Raw genomic sequence first — 14,586 nt, forward strand, 5'->3', positions numbered from 1 at the left:
AGGTGGGCACAGGCGGTGCACAGGTGGGCACAGGTGGGCACAGGTGGGCACAGGTGGGCACAGGTGGGCACTGGCAGGGTAGATCTGGGCACTGGCAGGGCACTGGCAGGGTAGATCTGGGCACTGGCAGGGCACTGGCAGGGTAGATCTGGGCACAGGTGGGGTTTTTATCCGTTTACTGACACTTTTACACTCACAAACACATTCGGTCTCCTCACACGCTATCGCTGTGTGAGGAGACACGTTCGGCAATGGGTGATGATCTCATTTGTTTACATTTGAGATCATCACCCATTGGAGGAGGCGATCGCGCTGTAAACGGCCGCTGTGATTGGCCGTTTACAGCGATCTGTGATTGGCTGTGTCCAGCGGACACGGCCAACACAGATTTTCCCCGATGCGCGCTCCCGGGAGCGCGCGGGGAACTCTTAAAGGGGACGACGTCAATAGACGTAGTCCCGAAAATTGAGATCCGCGCTATACACGTCTTTTTACTATAGCGCGGATCTCAAGTGGTTAAAGCCATACAGACCACTACCTTATATATAGTCTGATGTTAGGACTCAAATTATTTTCGCGCACAGTTTGATCCCATTAGGGGTGCGTGAGATAATATGGAATTTACAGATTCATTGTTACTCTAGTTTGTTACACCTTTTTGTGGTTTCTTATGAGATGTAGGTATGCGACTAATATGACTCCATATATACGCATGTGTTGTTTAAATCAATTTTATCCAGCTTGGAGTAATTTCATCTATATGATAGATATTTACAAGTGTGTTTTTTTTTTGTTTCATTTTTAATTTTTATTTTATTGATCTATGCATTTCTACCTTATGCCAAATATCAATTAATATTGTTGCTTTATTTACAAATTCTGTATTTCATGATTACAATGATATACAGATTTATGTTTTACTATGTGTATGCAACATGCAATTTTTGTTTTATCAATAATAATCAATAAAAACATTGAAACAAAAAAGTGGGAAGTATGTGCAGGTGAGGGAGAGGAATGTGGAGGGTCGAACAGTGGGCACTATGTACAGGAGAGGAGTGTGAAGGGTATGACAGTGGGCAGTATGCACAGCAGACGAGTGTATAGGGTATGACATTGGGCACTATGTATAAGAGAAGAGTGTGGAGGGTATGACAGTGAGCAATATGTACAGGAGTGTGGAGGGTATGACAGTAGGCACTATGTACAGGAGAGAAGTGTGGAGAGTAGGACAGTAAGCAGTAATTACAGGAGAGGAGTGTGGAGGGAGGGTATGAAGGTGGGCACTATGTATAGAAGAGGAGTATGGAGGGTATGACAGTGAGTTGTATGTATAGGAGAGAAGTGTGGAGGGTATGACAGTGGGCACTATGTATAGGAGAGAAGTGTGGAGGGCATGACAGTGGGCACTATGTATAGGAGAGTAGTATGGAGGGTATGACAGTGAGTAGTATGTACAGGAGAGGAGTGTGGAGGGTATGACAGTGGGCACTATGTATAGGAGAGAAGTGTTGGAGGTATGACAGTGGGCACTTTGTATAGGAGAGGAGGGTGGAGGGTATGACAGTGAGTAGTATGTATAGGAGAGGAGTGTGGAGGGTATGACGGTGGGCATTATGTATAGGAGAGGAGTGTGGAGGGTACGACAGTGGGCACTATGTACAGGAGAGGAGTGTGTAGGATATGACAGCGGGCATTATGTATAAGAGAGAAGTGTGGAGGGTATGACAGTGTGCAGTATGTACAAGAGAGAAGTGTGGAAGGTATGACAGTGAGCAGTATGTACAGGAGAGAAGTATGGAGGGTATGACAGTGGGAACTATGTACAGGTGAGGAGTGTGGAGGGTATGACAGTGGGCACTATGTATAGGAGAGAAGTGTGGAGAGTATGACAGTGGGCACTATGTATAGGAGAGGAGGATGAAGTAATCTGGGAAGGAAAAATGTAAAGGTTTGTGGAAGGATGTTTAGGGACTGCGTAGTGGTTAAGCGGGCCAGACATGGATTGAAATTACACCAATTAAGCAGAGACCAGCCATAGTCGATCTATGTATGGGCTAGCTGGTTTTACACAAGTCAACCTAATAACCGACTTAAGTACAACCAGCCTGTCAGGTTTTCCCCAAAACAATCAGTGCTGCCAGCTATAGTTAGCAACACTAATCATTGTATTCACTGGGAGAACACAATAACACTGCGGGAGTGATTGCCCCATTCACAGGCCAGCAGGTGAGAGGGTGTGTGGGGACAGGCTGGGGAGAGATACTAGTCAGTCCCTGGGTAGGCACTGGTTAGTATCAGAGCCAGATACACACAGGTTACATACGCCACGATTGTTAGAGCGAGAGCAATAATTCTAGTACTAGACCTCCTCTGTAACTCTAAATATGTAACCTGTAAAAAAATGTAAAGCATCGCTTAGAACAAAAAATCGTGCTAACTTTAGTGTTTTTTTTTTTTTAATGAATGAAACAATTTCTTTGCAAAAAAAAGTTTGAAAAATTGCTGCTCAAATATCGTGTAACATACAAAGTTGCAAAGACCACCATTTTATTCCATAGGGTGTCTGCTAAAACAGTATATAATGCTTGAGGGTTCTGAGTAATTTTCTAGCATAAAAAAAGATGATTTTTACATGTAGGAGAGAAGTCTCAGAATGGGCCTGGGTGGCAAGGGGTTAATTATCATAAGTAATATACAAATAATTATTATAAGCTCTGTGAGTTCATCTGCTCAGTCTGCTGCAGAGTGTTCCTGCTTGTATTTAAACTGGCCGCTCTGTATGTAGCTTTTGACAGGCTGTGCAAGGAGCCCCGTGTCTCCGGAACCATAGATGATAGCAGCCCCAGTGCTGCAGTGGGTCTTTAGCTACCTACCCCCCAAATGTGGGGTCTCCGGGACTCATGATCGCCGAGCTACAATCCGCAAAGTCGATCTTTTATTTCTATTTTTTTGGGGCAAATGGGCCTATCTTGAGAAAGGGGCCTGGAGCTGCAGCTCCAATAGCCCCTATGTTAATCCGGCCCTGCTCTGATGGTGTCTGCTTGGCTGAGATCACACCCCCCAAAGAGCTATGCAGTATGTACCATGGCGTTTTTAATTTATATTGTCATATAACACGCACAGGCTATTTTCACTCTGTTTTCAGGGTGAAAAAGTGTGTGTAATACACCAATAAATATGGTACAGTAGGTGCCGCCGATATTGTGTTTCCAGCGCGATCCTGTCGTGCTGGTTCCCGGCTATAGGCTTCTCTAACCAACGCGATCCTGTCGCACTGGTTCTTGCGCTGGCTGCAATAGGAAAATGTCACATTTTTCTATAGTAGCGAGCACGAGAGATCAGCGACAATGTCGCCTCTCTAATGTGACCTGCATGCCTTCAGGGGCATACCAGGCCCTTAGGTCTGGTAGGGGTTTTGAGGGGAACCCACTATGCCGAAAAAACGGCATGGGGTCCCCCCAAAATCAATACCAGACCCCCATCCGAGCACCCATCCGAGCATGCAGCCTTGCCAGTCAGGCCTTCAGGGTGGCGGCGGTGGAGGCGGTGGCGGCGGTGGCGACGGCGACAGCGACAGAAGACCGGGTTAACGCTAGTAAAAGAGCTATAAGAAGATAAAGGAGGCCCGGCAAGAAGAACTGAAGAGCGGGACAAAACCCTGAAGTCGGAAGAAGACCCCCGGATGGCAGCAACGACGAAGAAGAAAGCTCCTCCACTAGTAAAAGAGCTAGAAAAAGAGCAGAAGATAGCGGAGGAGTCTGGCGAGAAGACCCCCCAAGATGGAAGAAGACCCCCGGAGCTGTCTAATAAAGTATTTTAAAAACTTGTGTTGTGTTCTTTTATTTACGCCGGGTGGGGGGCCGGGATCTGGGGGCTCCCGGATTCCAATAAGCCCCCCGCCCGCAGTCCCCAACAACCAACGGCCAGGGTTGTCGGAAGAAGCCCTTGTCCTCATCAACATGGGGACAAGGTGCTTTGGGGTGGGGGGGCCGCAGTGTTCAGAAGCATCATGCTGAACTTATTCTGCTTAACATAGCCCCACAAAACTGGATATTCTAGTGTTTGTCAGTTCCAGTGATGACTCACTCATAAACAAAGTTAGGACCACATAGCCTTGGGAGAGGTGTCACCCTCTAGGCCCTCGTTCCAGCCCTGGGGCCTTGAATTAGAAACACAGCCCTCTAAATCTCAGATGGGAAGGCTTCCCAAGGAAGGATGGACCCATGAAAAACAGGGAACAGCTGTTGTGTCAAAGGTTGGTAGCTTACAAGACTGGCAAGATTTTCTATAATACAGCTCTGAAACAGGACATCCAAAGTGACTGGGAGGTAAAATGCAATGACAGGAATTTTGCACTTTGTCTACTTTCTGTAGGTGAAGAAGGGCAGGTCCAGGTTTGAATTCAGTTTAACTCTTTAATAATGAACCTAATAGGAGGTGGAGGAATACCCCAAAACTTGATAATGAGTCTATGACAGCTTTTCTGGTTTGAAATCATTGGGTGGGTCTCAGCATTCAGAAGTATCTCACATAACTGGTAAACAGCCCCACACACCTGGAGGTTCTAGTGTGTCTCAGGTCCAGTGATAACTGTAGCAAAGCAAAGTTAGATCCACATGGCCTCCAGAAGGGCATCACTCTCTAGACCCAGGTCCCACCACTGGAGCCTCAAACCAGAAACAGAACCTTCTCAATCAGCCACCCTCTACCCAGAGGGCAGGGTGTCCCTAGGAAGGATGGACACTTATAAAGCAGGTCACAACAGAGAAAAATTATGATGCTGGGGATCGAGAGCTCCTTGCAATTGGAAGAGTGGAGGCATCTGCTGGAAGGAACACCCTATCCGATATTAATTTGTATGGATCACAAGAACCTCGGATATCTAAGAACTGCTAAGCACCTGAAGCAGCGCCAAGCTTGATGGGCACTCTTTTTCTCAAGGTTTGTCTTCCACATGACCTACAGACCTGTGTCGAAGAATTTCAAGTCTGATGCTCTATCATGTATGTTTCACGATCCAAAAGAAGAACTGGTACCAGACAACATTCTGCCTGTGGGGAATTTCCTATTGTTGCAGATTGACCTTCTGTCACAGTTGAGGCACACTTCTGGGGGTGCTTCCAATCCTCTCTGGGTCACTCTGCAGGTGAAAGATGGACTGTTGTGGAAAGTAGATAATCTCCATGGATATTATAGTGGAGCTTCCACCATCTGAGGGTTGTACAGCCATTTTTGTTGTGGTCGAATATCTAAAATGCTCCACCTCTTGCCCCTGAAAAGTCTGCCATCTGTCATCGAGACTGCATGGGTCTTTGTCAAGGAAATTGACAGACTTCATGGGTTTCCTACAAATATTGCCTCAGACTGAGGTGTCCAGTTCACATTGAGGTTTTGCAGAGCATTGTGGAACTTTGAAAATTAAATGCTGTGGTCATCTTATCGCCCACAGTCCAACGGGAAAATGGAAAGGATTGATCAAATCTTGGAGCAGTACATTTGTGTTGTTTTTTACCCCCTTTGTCCAGAATGACTGGGTGTCATTTCTGGCATTAGTGGAATTTGCTTACAATTCCAGCCATTCAGCCTGAGTCTTCAGTTCCAAACATTCAAAGCACTCTGGATTTCTTCACCCGCTAGAATAAATTGTTGCAGGAAGCATTAACAAAGCTGCAGAAGGATAACAAGAGGGCGCTTGATAAGATGAGAAGGGGTAACTGATCTTGCAGCCATGTGACCAGGTATGGCTATTCATGATGAACCTGAACTTGGCCTGTCCCTCAAAGAAGTTGGCACCTAAATTTATGGAACCATTTCCAGTAAGAAGAAAGATTAATGACGTGTCTTATGAACTGACTTTACAAGCATCTTTTAAGGTCTACCCAGAGTTTCATGTATCCTTGATTAAGCCTTCAGTACTAGATCCTCTCTGGACTGCAGAAGGTGGAGGGGCCAGATACAGTAGCTAATTAAATGTAAAGCATATGGGCCAGAGGAAAATTCCTGGAGCCCGAGCACAATGTGCATGCTGTAGAATTGATTTGTTCATTCGTCTGCAGTTACCCACAATATAAGAACTAGTTTTGTGTCTGGAGGGTGCCTATAGGGAGGAGGCAATGTCAGGGAAGGCTTACTTATAGCACAGACAATGTTTCTAGGCGCATACATGTTCATATGTGCAGGCCAGCAACTTTGTACAGGCATGCGCAAATGCATGAGCACGTATGTCTAGGTGCACCCCTGTCACCAATACTGATGCCAAAGATGCTATTTAAACAGGACTGCATCACTGGCTCATTGCTGTTTGGTCTACAGCGTTCTGTTTTCTTCATTACCTGTTCCTGTGCCTGACCTGGCTTGTTTCTGACCACGCTTGTACGCTGCCGGCCCTGACCACAGCTTTTCCCTGGAATTTGCTTTTGCCTTCTGTTCTTGCCTGATCTGCTTCACCATTGATGACCTTAGCCTTTGCCCTGACTACTCATCTGCCTGCCGTTTATGCTTGATCTAACTGTTATCGACCCAATGTGGCTGACCGTGCATCCAGTCTCATCCAGACTGTTACAGTACTTCCAGTCCAGTAAACACTCATCTGGTCCCTGCTCTCTTGCCAAGCATCTGCAGCCAGTCGACGGCCAACCGACTACCTGCCAGTATGCTACCAGCCAGCTTTCTGTCTGCTGTGAGCTGTCTCCTGACTTTTTCCCGGTGAATAGGGATGAGCTTCGTGTTCGATTCGAACGTACGTTCGACTCGAACATTGGCTGTTCGTCCGTTTGGCGAAATCCGAACATTTTGGTCCGTTCGCGTCAAATTCGTGTGGCGCTCATGGCCCACAATGCACTGCGATGGCGCAGCAGCGCAGCAGCGAGGAGAGCCATGATCGAGGAGAGCCATGATTGGCCACAGGCAGGATGCTCAGGCTGTGTAGTGCACGCCCCACACTATATAAGGCCGCCATCGCGGCGGCCTCGTGTAGTGTGTTGGCGTCTGAAGCAGTGGGTGTTCTGTGTACCTTCAACACAGTACACACCGATCGTTTTTGGCCGCTTTTCTATCTTGCTGTTGTGTAGTGGTTATTGTCTGCGTGCCCTGACCGCAGTATACACCGCTATATTCACCTCACCTATATAGCTAGTGATCTATCTTTAATAATAGAGCTTGCAGTCAGTAGTGTTAGGAGATAGTGCGTGCTGTCTGTGTGCTCTGTACCCAGTACATACCGCTATATCCACCTACATAGCTCTTCTCTATTTGAGCCCACTTGCCATCTGCAGGAGTTATTGGAAGTTGTGTGTGCCTCCAGCACAGCACAGTATACATCTGTATATACCCCTTTATCTCTGGTGTTCTCTGGTTATTGTCTGTGTGCCCTGACCGCAGTATACACCGCTATATTCACCTCACCTATATAGCTAGTGATCTATCTTTAATAATAGAGCTTGCAGTCAGTAGTGTTAGGAGATAGTGCGTGCTGTCTGTGTGCTCTGTACCCAGTAGTGTTAGGAGATAGTGTGTGCTGTCTGCGTGCTCTGTACCCAGTACATACCGCTATATCCACCTACATAGCTGTTCTCTATTTGAGCCCACTTGCCATCTGCAGGAGTTATTGGAAGTTGTGTGTAGAGGTTGCAGTGTGGTGGCACCAGCACCAGTGCCTAAGGCCCAATTTTTCTGCCCCTGTTTAACAGGGGCGTTTAAGTACAATTTTTGATGCAATGCTTTGCAGCAGGGCTATTTCCTGCAATAAAACTAGAGTATATGGAAGAGGTTGCAGTGTGGTGGCACCAGCAGCAGTGCCTACGGCCACATTTTTCTGCCCCTGTTTAACAGGGACATGTAATTACAATTCTTGATATAATATTTCACAGGAGGGCCCCTTCCTGTGCCCACCCAGAGTAACGGTGAGGACTTATAGTGTTGTGGCACCAGCACCACAACCACCAAAGGTCAATTTTTCTACCACTGTTCAACAATGGCATGTAATTACAATTCTTGATATAATCGTTCACAGCAGGGCGCTCCAACGCCCACCAAGAGTCACTTTGAGGGCTTACAATGTTGTGGCAAAACCAACACCTTGTTCCGCCATTTCTGCAGAGCATATAGGGCAGGCCCCTACTTTCAAACATCCAACTTACAAACATCTCCTACTTGCAAACGGAAGGAGACAACAGCAAGTGAGATGAAAAAAGATGGACGACAAAACAAATTATACAGGGGTGATAACCCTTCCCTATGTTTTCCAAAAAGCTTAAAAATAGTTTTTTTGACTGGAGCTACACTTTAAAAATGTACCAGTTGAAAATTACAAACAGATTCAACTTAACACAACAAACCTACACAGTCCCTGTCTTGTTTGCACCGCCTGTATACTTCTGTTCTGAGTATATAGGGCCTGGGGGCCACACGCATTTCCTTTTTTTTAATATGGGTACGGGGGTTCCCCTTAATATGCATACAAGACCTAAAGGGGCTGGTAATGGGCAGGGAGGGCTACCCATGCCATTTTTCTCAATGATTTTCAACCATATTGCAGGAACCAGATATAACATTAAAACCGCAAGCAGTTTTAAATGGTGTTATTTCCGTTTAATGTCATTTTGTGCAGGGACTGTTCTAAACACGGGAAACACGTGGCACTTCACAGGCATACTACAGACACCCCCCAGGCACCATATTTAAAGGAATATTTCACTTTTTTTTCTCCACTTTAATCGTCATTAAAATCAGTGCTCCCGCCAAAACGGCCATTTTTAAAAACATTTTAGGCATTGACCCATGTCCCCTGGGGCAGGAGCCAGGTCCCCAAACCCTTTTTAGGACAGTATCTTGCATATTAGCCGTTAAAATTAGCACTTTTCATTTCGAACGTTCGAGTCCCATAGACTTCAATGGGGTTCTAACGTTCGTTCGAATTTGGGGTCCGTTCGAAAGTTCTGGTGCGAACCGAACCGGGGGGGTGTTCGGCTCATCCCTACCGGTGAAGCTACGGCTACTACTGCTAGCGTGGACTACTGGATTCATTACAGGCACTCATACCTTTGTCGCGTTCTCGCAGGCACTGTTCCATTCCCTGTGGCTCCTGAGGCAGGGCTCATACAGAAATTTTGTACCAGGGCTGCTGATAAGGCAGTACAGCCAACTCTCCTGTACTGGGCCCCATCAGTTTAAAAGGGGGGCCCAGGCACCTGCTGAGTAGGAGGGCCAGCTGTACTGCCTTACTGCAGACACAAGACCTCTTCTGTCTCCTCCTGCAGATCTGATGGCTTCTCATCCACTCCCTTTCTCCAGCTGTGCTGAAGGGGGATTGGTTCTAGCATCTGCATCACCATTCCTCTGTGTGCCCATTTTCCCTCCAGCATTGCCAGCTTCCCTCCTCTCCTCTCCCACTGGCAGCTGCTGCAGGCACACAAGGAGATGTTTCAGTATGGTGAGTGCGGGAAAGGTCCGGTAAATATGTCATACAAAAATTTTTTTAGTGTATTTTTAGAAAAAAAATTATTTGATATTATCTGGGAGTCGAGGGTGGGGGTGGAGCGTTGCCCTGTTAGGTAAGCAGTATGGGGCCCTGTTTTGTACTGACCCTGAATTGATGCCGATGAAAATTTAGTCGTTTTGAAGTTTCAAGCACCACCCTCTGCTTAACATGAGTGGGCTTTCTGACTATTCAGGCCCAAATGAGAGTGTCTATGTAAAACCCACATCCTAGCCACTATATAGTCACCATTTCCATGCTCCACTACTGCTTATCCTTCTAACACAGTAGCCACCCAAATACTTGATATCGGCTAATGCAAGCGCTCAGAGTGAGCAGTAACATCACCCCATCTGCTATGTTACAGTGTAATTTGCCAAGTTTGAGTACTGCATCATGGGAAGAGGTCACCCATACCTCCACCATTTTCAGAAGTATTAGATATTTTACAGTGATAGCCAAAAGGAAAGAGTAGTGAAGGAGCAATGGAAAGTATTAGGGAGCTTATAGAGAGGTGGAGGGGTTGACTTTACTCTTTATGCTCAAATGTAATATGTTCCAGCCTCATTCAATGTCAAAAGAAAAGATCCATAAGCCGCACATCATGAAGCAGACCCATGTGCATGAAGTGAGATGAATGGCAGCCTCAGCCTGGACTCCAGCCAGGCCACATCCCCAATTATGTTCACTCCTCCCCTTGAAGCTTACTCATCATACCTGCTTCATGATGTGCAGGTTATGGATCTGCAGCTTGGAGCTAGGGAAAGTTCCCTGTGCCTGCCTGCACTCACAGCGGTCTAGTTGGACTTTACCTCTCTACCTGAGCGGCACCTAATTTTGTCTTTTTGGTGTCATTCGCTACCATCTTACTCATTGATTCTACTGAATCAGCTGAAGTAGCTCAGTCAGACACTCATCCTTTACCTGACACAGTCAATATCAGACAGACTCACTCCAGAAAAAGTGAACAGTAGTAGGAAAAACTTTAATAGGGGACCAGTAGGTTCAGGACCTAAAACAGGCCACCCCACTAATGGAGTCAGTGGTTTAAAAAGGGAATGCACTAGGTTTGAAGTCAGGTTTGGCTTGACCGACCCTTTATTTTTCATTGCCATCTGAACTAAGTGGTCAGGATCACTACCTTATCATGGTTGGAGGTAGGGGGCTTGCAAATATTTGTGATATAGCAAGCTACTGTATACACTTGGAGCTTACGTTGCTTATATGACCACCTTTGATAGAGAAGTCAGACAGCAAAGGCCAGACTAAAGACCATTTTTTTTTGTTCTTCAGGCAACTGCCAAAAGTCTTGTGTGACAGATTTCAGAGAGGGGCTTATATTGCATACATTAGAAAAAAATGTAAGATCACTATTGTTTCCTTAAATATAAGACAGCATCAAGGCATCTGGAGCATGTCTGTTTCAACTTACCTTCCTCCCTGCAGAGCCTAAAGCTGCCATTCATGATATCATTTTCTTATTAATTTCCTTTAGATTTACCTTCAACAATGTAGAGAGGCACAGAATAGGAGAGCAGGGACTAATGGAGGGCCGGGCATGACGAATGGGGACAGTGAGTGAGAAGGGGTTAAGTGGAGAAGAGCAAGTGAAGGAAGAGAACAGGCAGGGGCAGTGTTGGGATGGTGGGAGGAGCTATATAAATAAGGAGGAGTGGCTATGAACGGGAGTCAGAGAGGGGGAGAACGTGCAGAGGAAGAAAGTTTCCCACCCATCCTCCCATTATTTAGGGTTTGGTATTGTTTTCTGTGTTCTGTTGTGTTTTTTCTCTTTGCAGGTTTCGGGGGATCGGGTCGTCATAGCAGTGATAGCAGCGGGGTCTTTTGGTCTTTGATGGTGGCAAGTGAACTGATGTGATAGAATGGTGGGGGGGGGGGCTCATAGGTGGTATGTGCCCCCTTTTTGGTGTATCCCAGTGGAAGGGTAGGCTGGAATACGGAAATGGTTGCACTGCGGGAAAGGGGGATGTCTCCGGGCTGATAAATGGCTGGATGCCTGTTATGGTAAAGTTGGTCTCGCAGTGTACTTGTGAAAAAGTGCAGGGGCCTACCTGATTGCAGGTGTTTAGGTTTGACTTCATATTATATGGTTTTGGTAAAGCTAAAGGAAAATTGTACAAGAATTTTGTATAATGTATGACCAGCCTGTAAAACACTTATATGACCCAAATTTTCCTATTTATGGTTGTGGCAAAAACATTTTGACATAATTGCATAGTGCTTGCATAATTGACAATTCTATGATGTCTTGCGTAAGCTATAAAGTGATCCACTTAATTGATGGTGAAGCTATTCCTCAAAAAATTTAATGGAACCAATAACAAAGGTTGACCTTTGCTTAATGCCATAGCCCCAGTTCCCACTATGACCCGCATGTGAATCACGCAGGAAACTGCACCACATTCAATACTGCATTCAATTAATGTTGAATGGGCTCAAATCGCACCACAGGCACCTTTTTTGGAGCCACGCCGCAACCGCATCACATGGTTGTTTTGTACAATGCAATCTGGTATGAGCAATCCGCTTTGCATTTGTAATCCTTTTAGGGTGTTGTTAACGTCGTATTGAGATTCGCAGCGGATCACAAACACAGTGTGATTGCAATGCTATGTGGAAACGCGCAAGGATTGCTGCGTTTTCTGCACCGCATATGTGTGAACCTAGGCTTACTCACCATTGAGCATATTAGGTATGACAGAGATTATAAAGTGGCTTTCCAGATTTGTTTAAGAAAATGCATGTCCTATCATCTGGTTGCAGAATGCTATATGAGACTGTTAAAGGCAACAAGATAAACATATCTTAAGATTTTTATTTGTTAATGCATGTCAAGTCAATTTCACAAATTGTCTTATAGTTCCTGCCACATATACCAATATTATATTTTCACTTTTGTTGTAATTGCATTATGCTTGGTAGCTTCTCTTCAATTTCTTTAACTTCAGTGGCCACAACCTTCCCATCAATCACCTCTTCTACGATAGTCTTTATTTTGCGAGTTCTCAACATCTCTAAAATGAGAGTAACAGGTCAAGTATGTTAGTTTTGGAGCTAGAGACAAGAAAAAAGGATATCCTGAGGGCAGAGGGGACAAATTGCAGAGAGATCAAGGTTTTTGGAACAATAATGTTTTCTTCTATTCTCACAGCTATCATTCAAAGACTAATATGCATGACTCTTCATGGGTATTTAGAATGTCTGGACATTTGATTTATCTCTTGACTAATACTAGTTTTTTACACTAGAGGTAATATGACTGGGAGTTTTGTTAAAATCCTCCCTCCTTGCAAAATACCTTGTTACCATGTTAAGGGAACAAGGGCTTATTGGAATATGGAAGCTCTCTTTATAATAATATAATATGATATCTTCCCGGCTCGGGGGGGGGGGGGGGGGGGGATGATTATGGTGTACATTCATATAAATAATATCCCACTATGTAAATTTAGCATCAATCACCTCTTCCAGCAACCTTCAGTCAAGATGGCCCTCCACCTGACAATATTTCCTTATCGTCAGGATGACCTGCTGTACCTCCACCCAGTAATAACATTGTTCATTAATACCAGCTAATAAACAGCATCCAGGCCTTCCCCCAGGTGAACTGGGCAAAAATTATTAGTTTGTCAGTTCACCAAATTCTAAACTCATGTTAGACCTGAACCCTAAGCTCATCTCTTCTCATAACATCTCCCAGGAGGGCATGAGGGTCCACACAAAGTGGATCCTTTCTCTTTCCTTTTTCTAAGTAACAATTATACATAAAAAACATAAAAAAAAGGGGAGAAGATTCTGAACCGTGGGTATAGGGGTACCCAAATACCCAACCACCTCACCAACCATCCAACAACTTGGATGATGGAGGCTGGTGAGGTGATGACCCAAGTCTGTCTCGCTTTGCGGATGGTGCATGATTCTGGGGGTGTCTCTCCCTTTCTGGGGGGTCTTACGCCTGGATAGCCACATGCATCTTGGGTAAGAAAATTAAGCGGTAAAGAAGACATGTGATGCATAGCTGTATTTATATTGTTATACTCTGTTATTGTAAAAATGTACTGTCATTTGTTTCATAGATTGAAATGTATATTCTGATATGTACTACTCCTGATGAAGTAGCTTGGACCGTGAAATGCGTAGAGCTCATCGGTAACCCTGTTCTCCTCCTTCTTTGTATATAATTTATTTATAGTACTGTACTTGGTCCATTTTTGGACAGAGCAGTTGTTTGACTTACAATTGTAAGAAACTTGTAGATGGCTGGATATTTGTTTTGGTTAAACCTATACCAACGATTCAGAATCTTTCCCCCTTTTCATAATGTGTTTTTTGTATAATCTATTTATATTATGTAAAGTTAAATTATGTATGTTGATATGTGGCTGTTATTATTTGATACCTTAAAAGCTCAAGTACTTAAGTATTTTGTGATTATAACTAATAGGGTGTGGCACCTTTTATACTACCTGTATTTTGGATTTATAACAAGTAACAATTATTGACTGACAGGCAGCAAAGACTGTTTTCACCATTCACTATTTGCCAGCTTCAGCCAGATACAGCTTGAAGCAAAATAAGCCAGAATGCAACCTTAGGGCCAATGTCGACTTTTGGAACACACATAAAGTGCAAGTCAATTTTAGCAGCAGACATGACAGTTTAGAAGCTGCTTGTCCTTGTTTGGTTGTATTTCAGGGGGAGGCAAAAAAGGTGCAAAAGAAGGCAACATATACAAATACAGGAGGGAACCAACAAAGAGTGATATAGGCACAATACTCAATACTTGTACTACTCTTCCAAACATAAAAATTTAGCAGATGTTGCTCCTATTTAACAAAGGGACGCAAGCCCCTTGTTAAGTAAGAACAATTAGTGAGCTTCCTATAAAAAAGCATAGCTAACAATAAAATAATTATTTACATACCTTTTAACTTTTCGTCTTCCTCCAGGGATATACTGTAAAATGAAAATAAGTTAGAAACGTCAATTGTCAAAAATCTAATATATTTTTAGCATTTCTGACAAACATATGCATTATAAAGGTTTTATATTTGTACAATATTATATTTAAGCGCAAAATATCAAATATG

At 44.4% G+C, this 14,586-nt stretch overlaps 1 protein-coding gene across 1 annotated transcript in view; it reads right to left on the reverse strand.

Moving 5' to 3' along the window:
- Positions 1-12,291: 12,291 nt before the first annotated feature.
- LOC143935776 (keratin, type I cytoskeletal 42-like) overlaps positions 12,292-14,586 on the reverse strand; it is a 64,850-nt gene continuing 62,555 nt past the window's right edge. The window contains exons 7-8 of the mRNA XM_077459884.1: positions 14,421-14,452; positions 12,292-12,510 (exon numbers count right to left, since the gene is read on the reverse strand). Of these exons, the coding sequence (XP_077316010.1) occupies positions 12,386-12,510; positions 14,421-14,452 (157 nt within the window). The 3' untranslated portion in view covers positions 12,292-12,385. The remainder of the gene's footprint in view (positions 12,511-14,420; positions 14,453-14,586) is intronic.

This window comes from Lithobates pipiens, unplaced genomic scaffold, assembly GCF_037356315.1.
Source record: "Lithobates pipiens isolate NorthernLeopardFrog02 unplaced genomic scaffold, aLitPip1_a1.2 Scaffold_28, whole genome shotgun sequence".
NCBI classification, from domain to species: domain Eukaryota; kingdom Metazoa; phylum Chordata; class Amphibia; order Anura; family Ranidae; genus Lithobates; species Lithobates pipiens.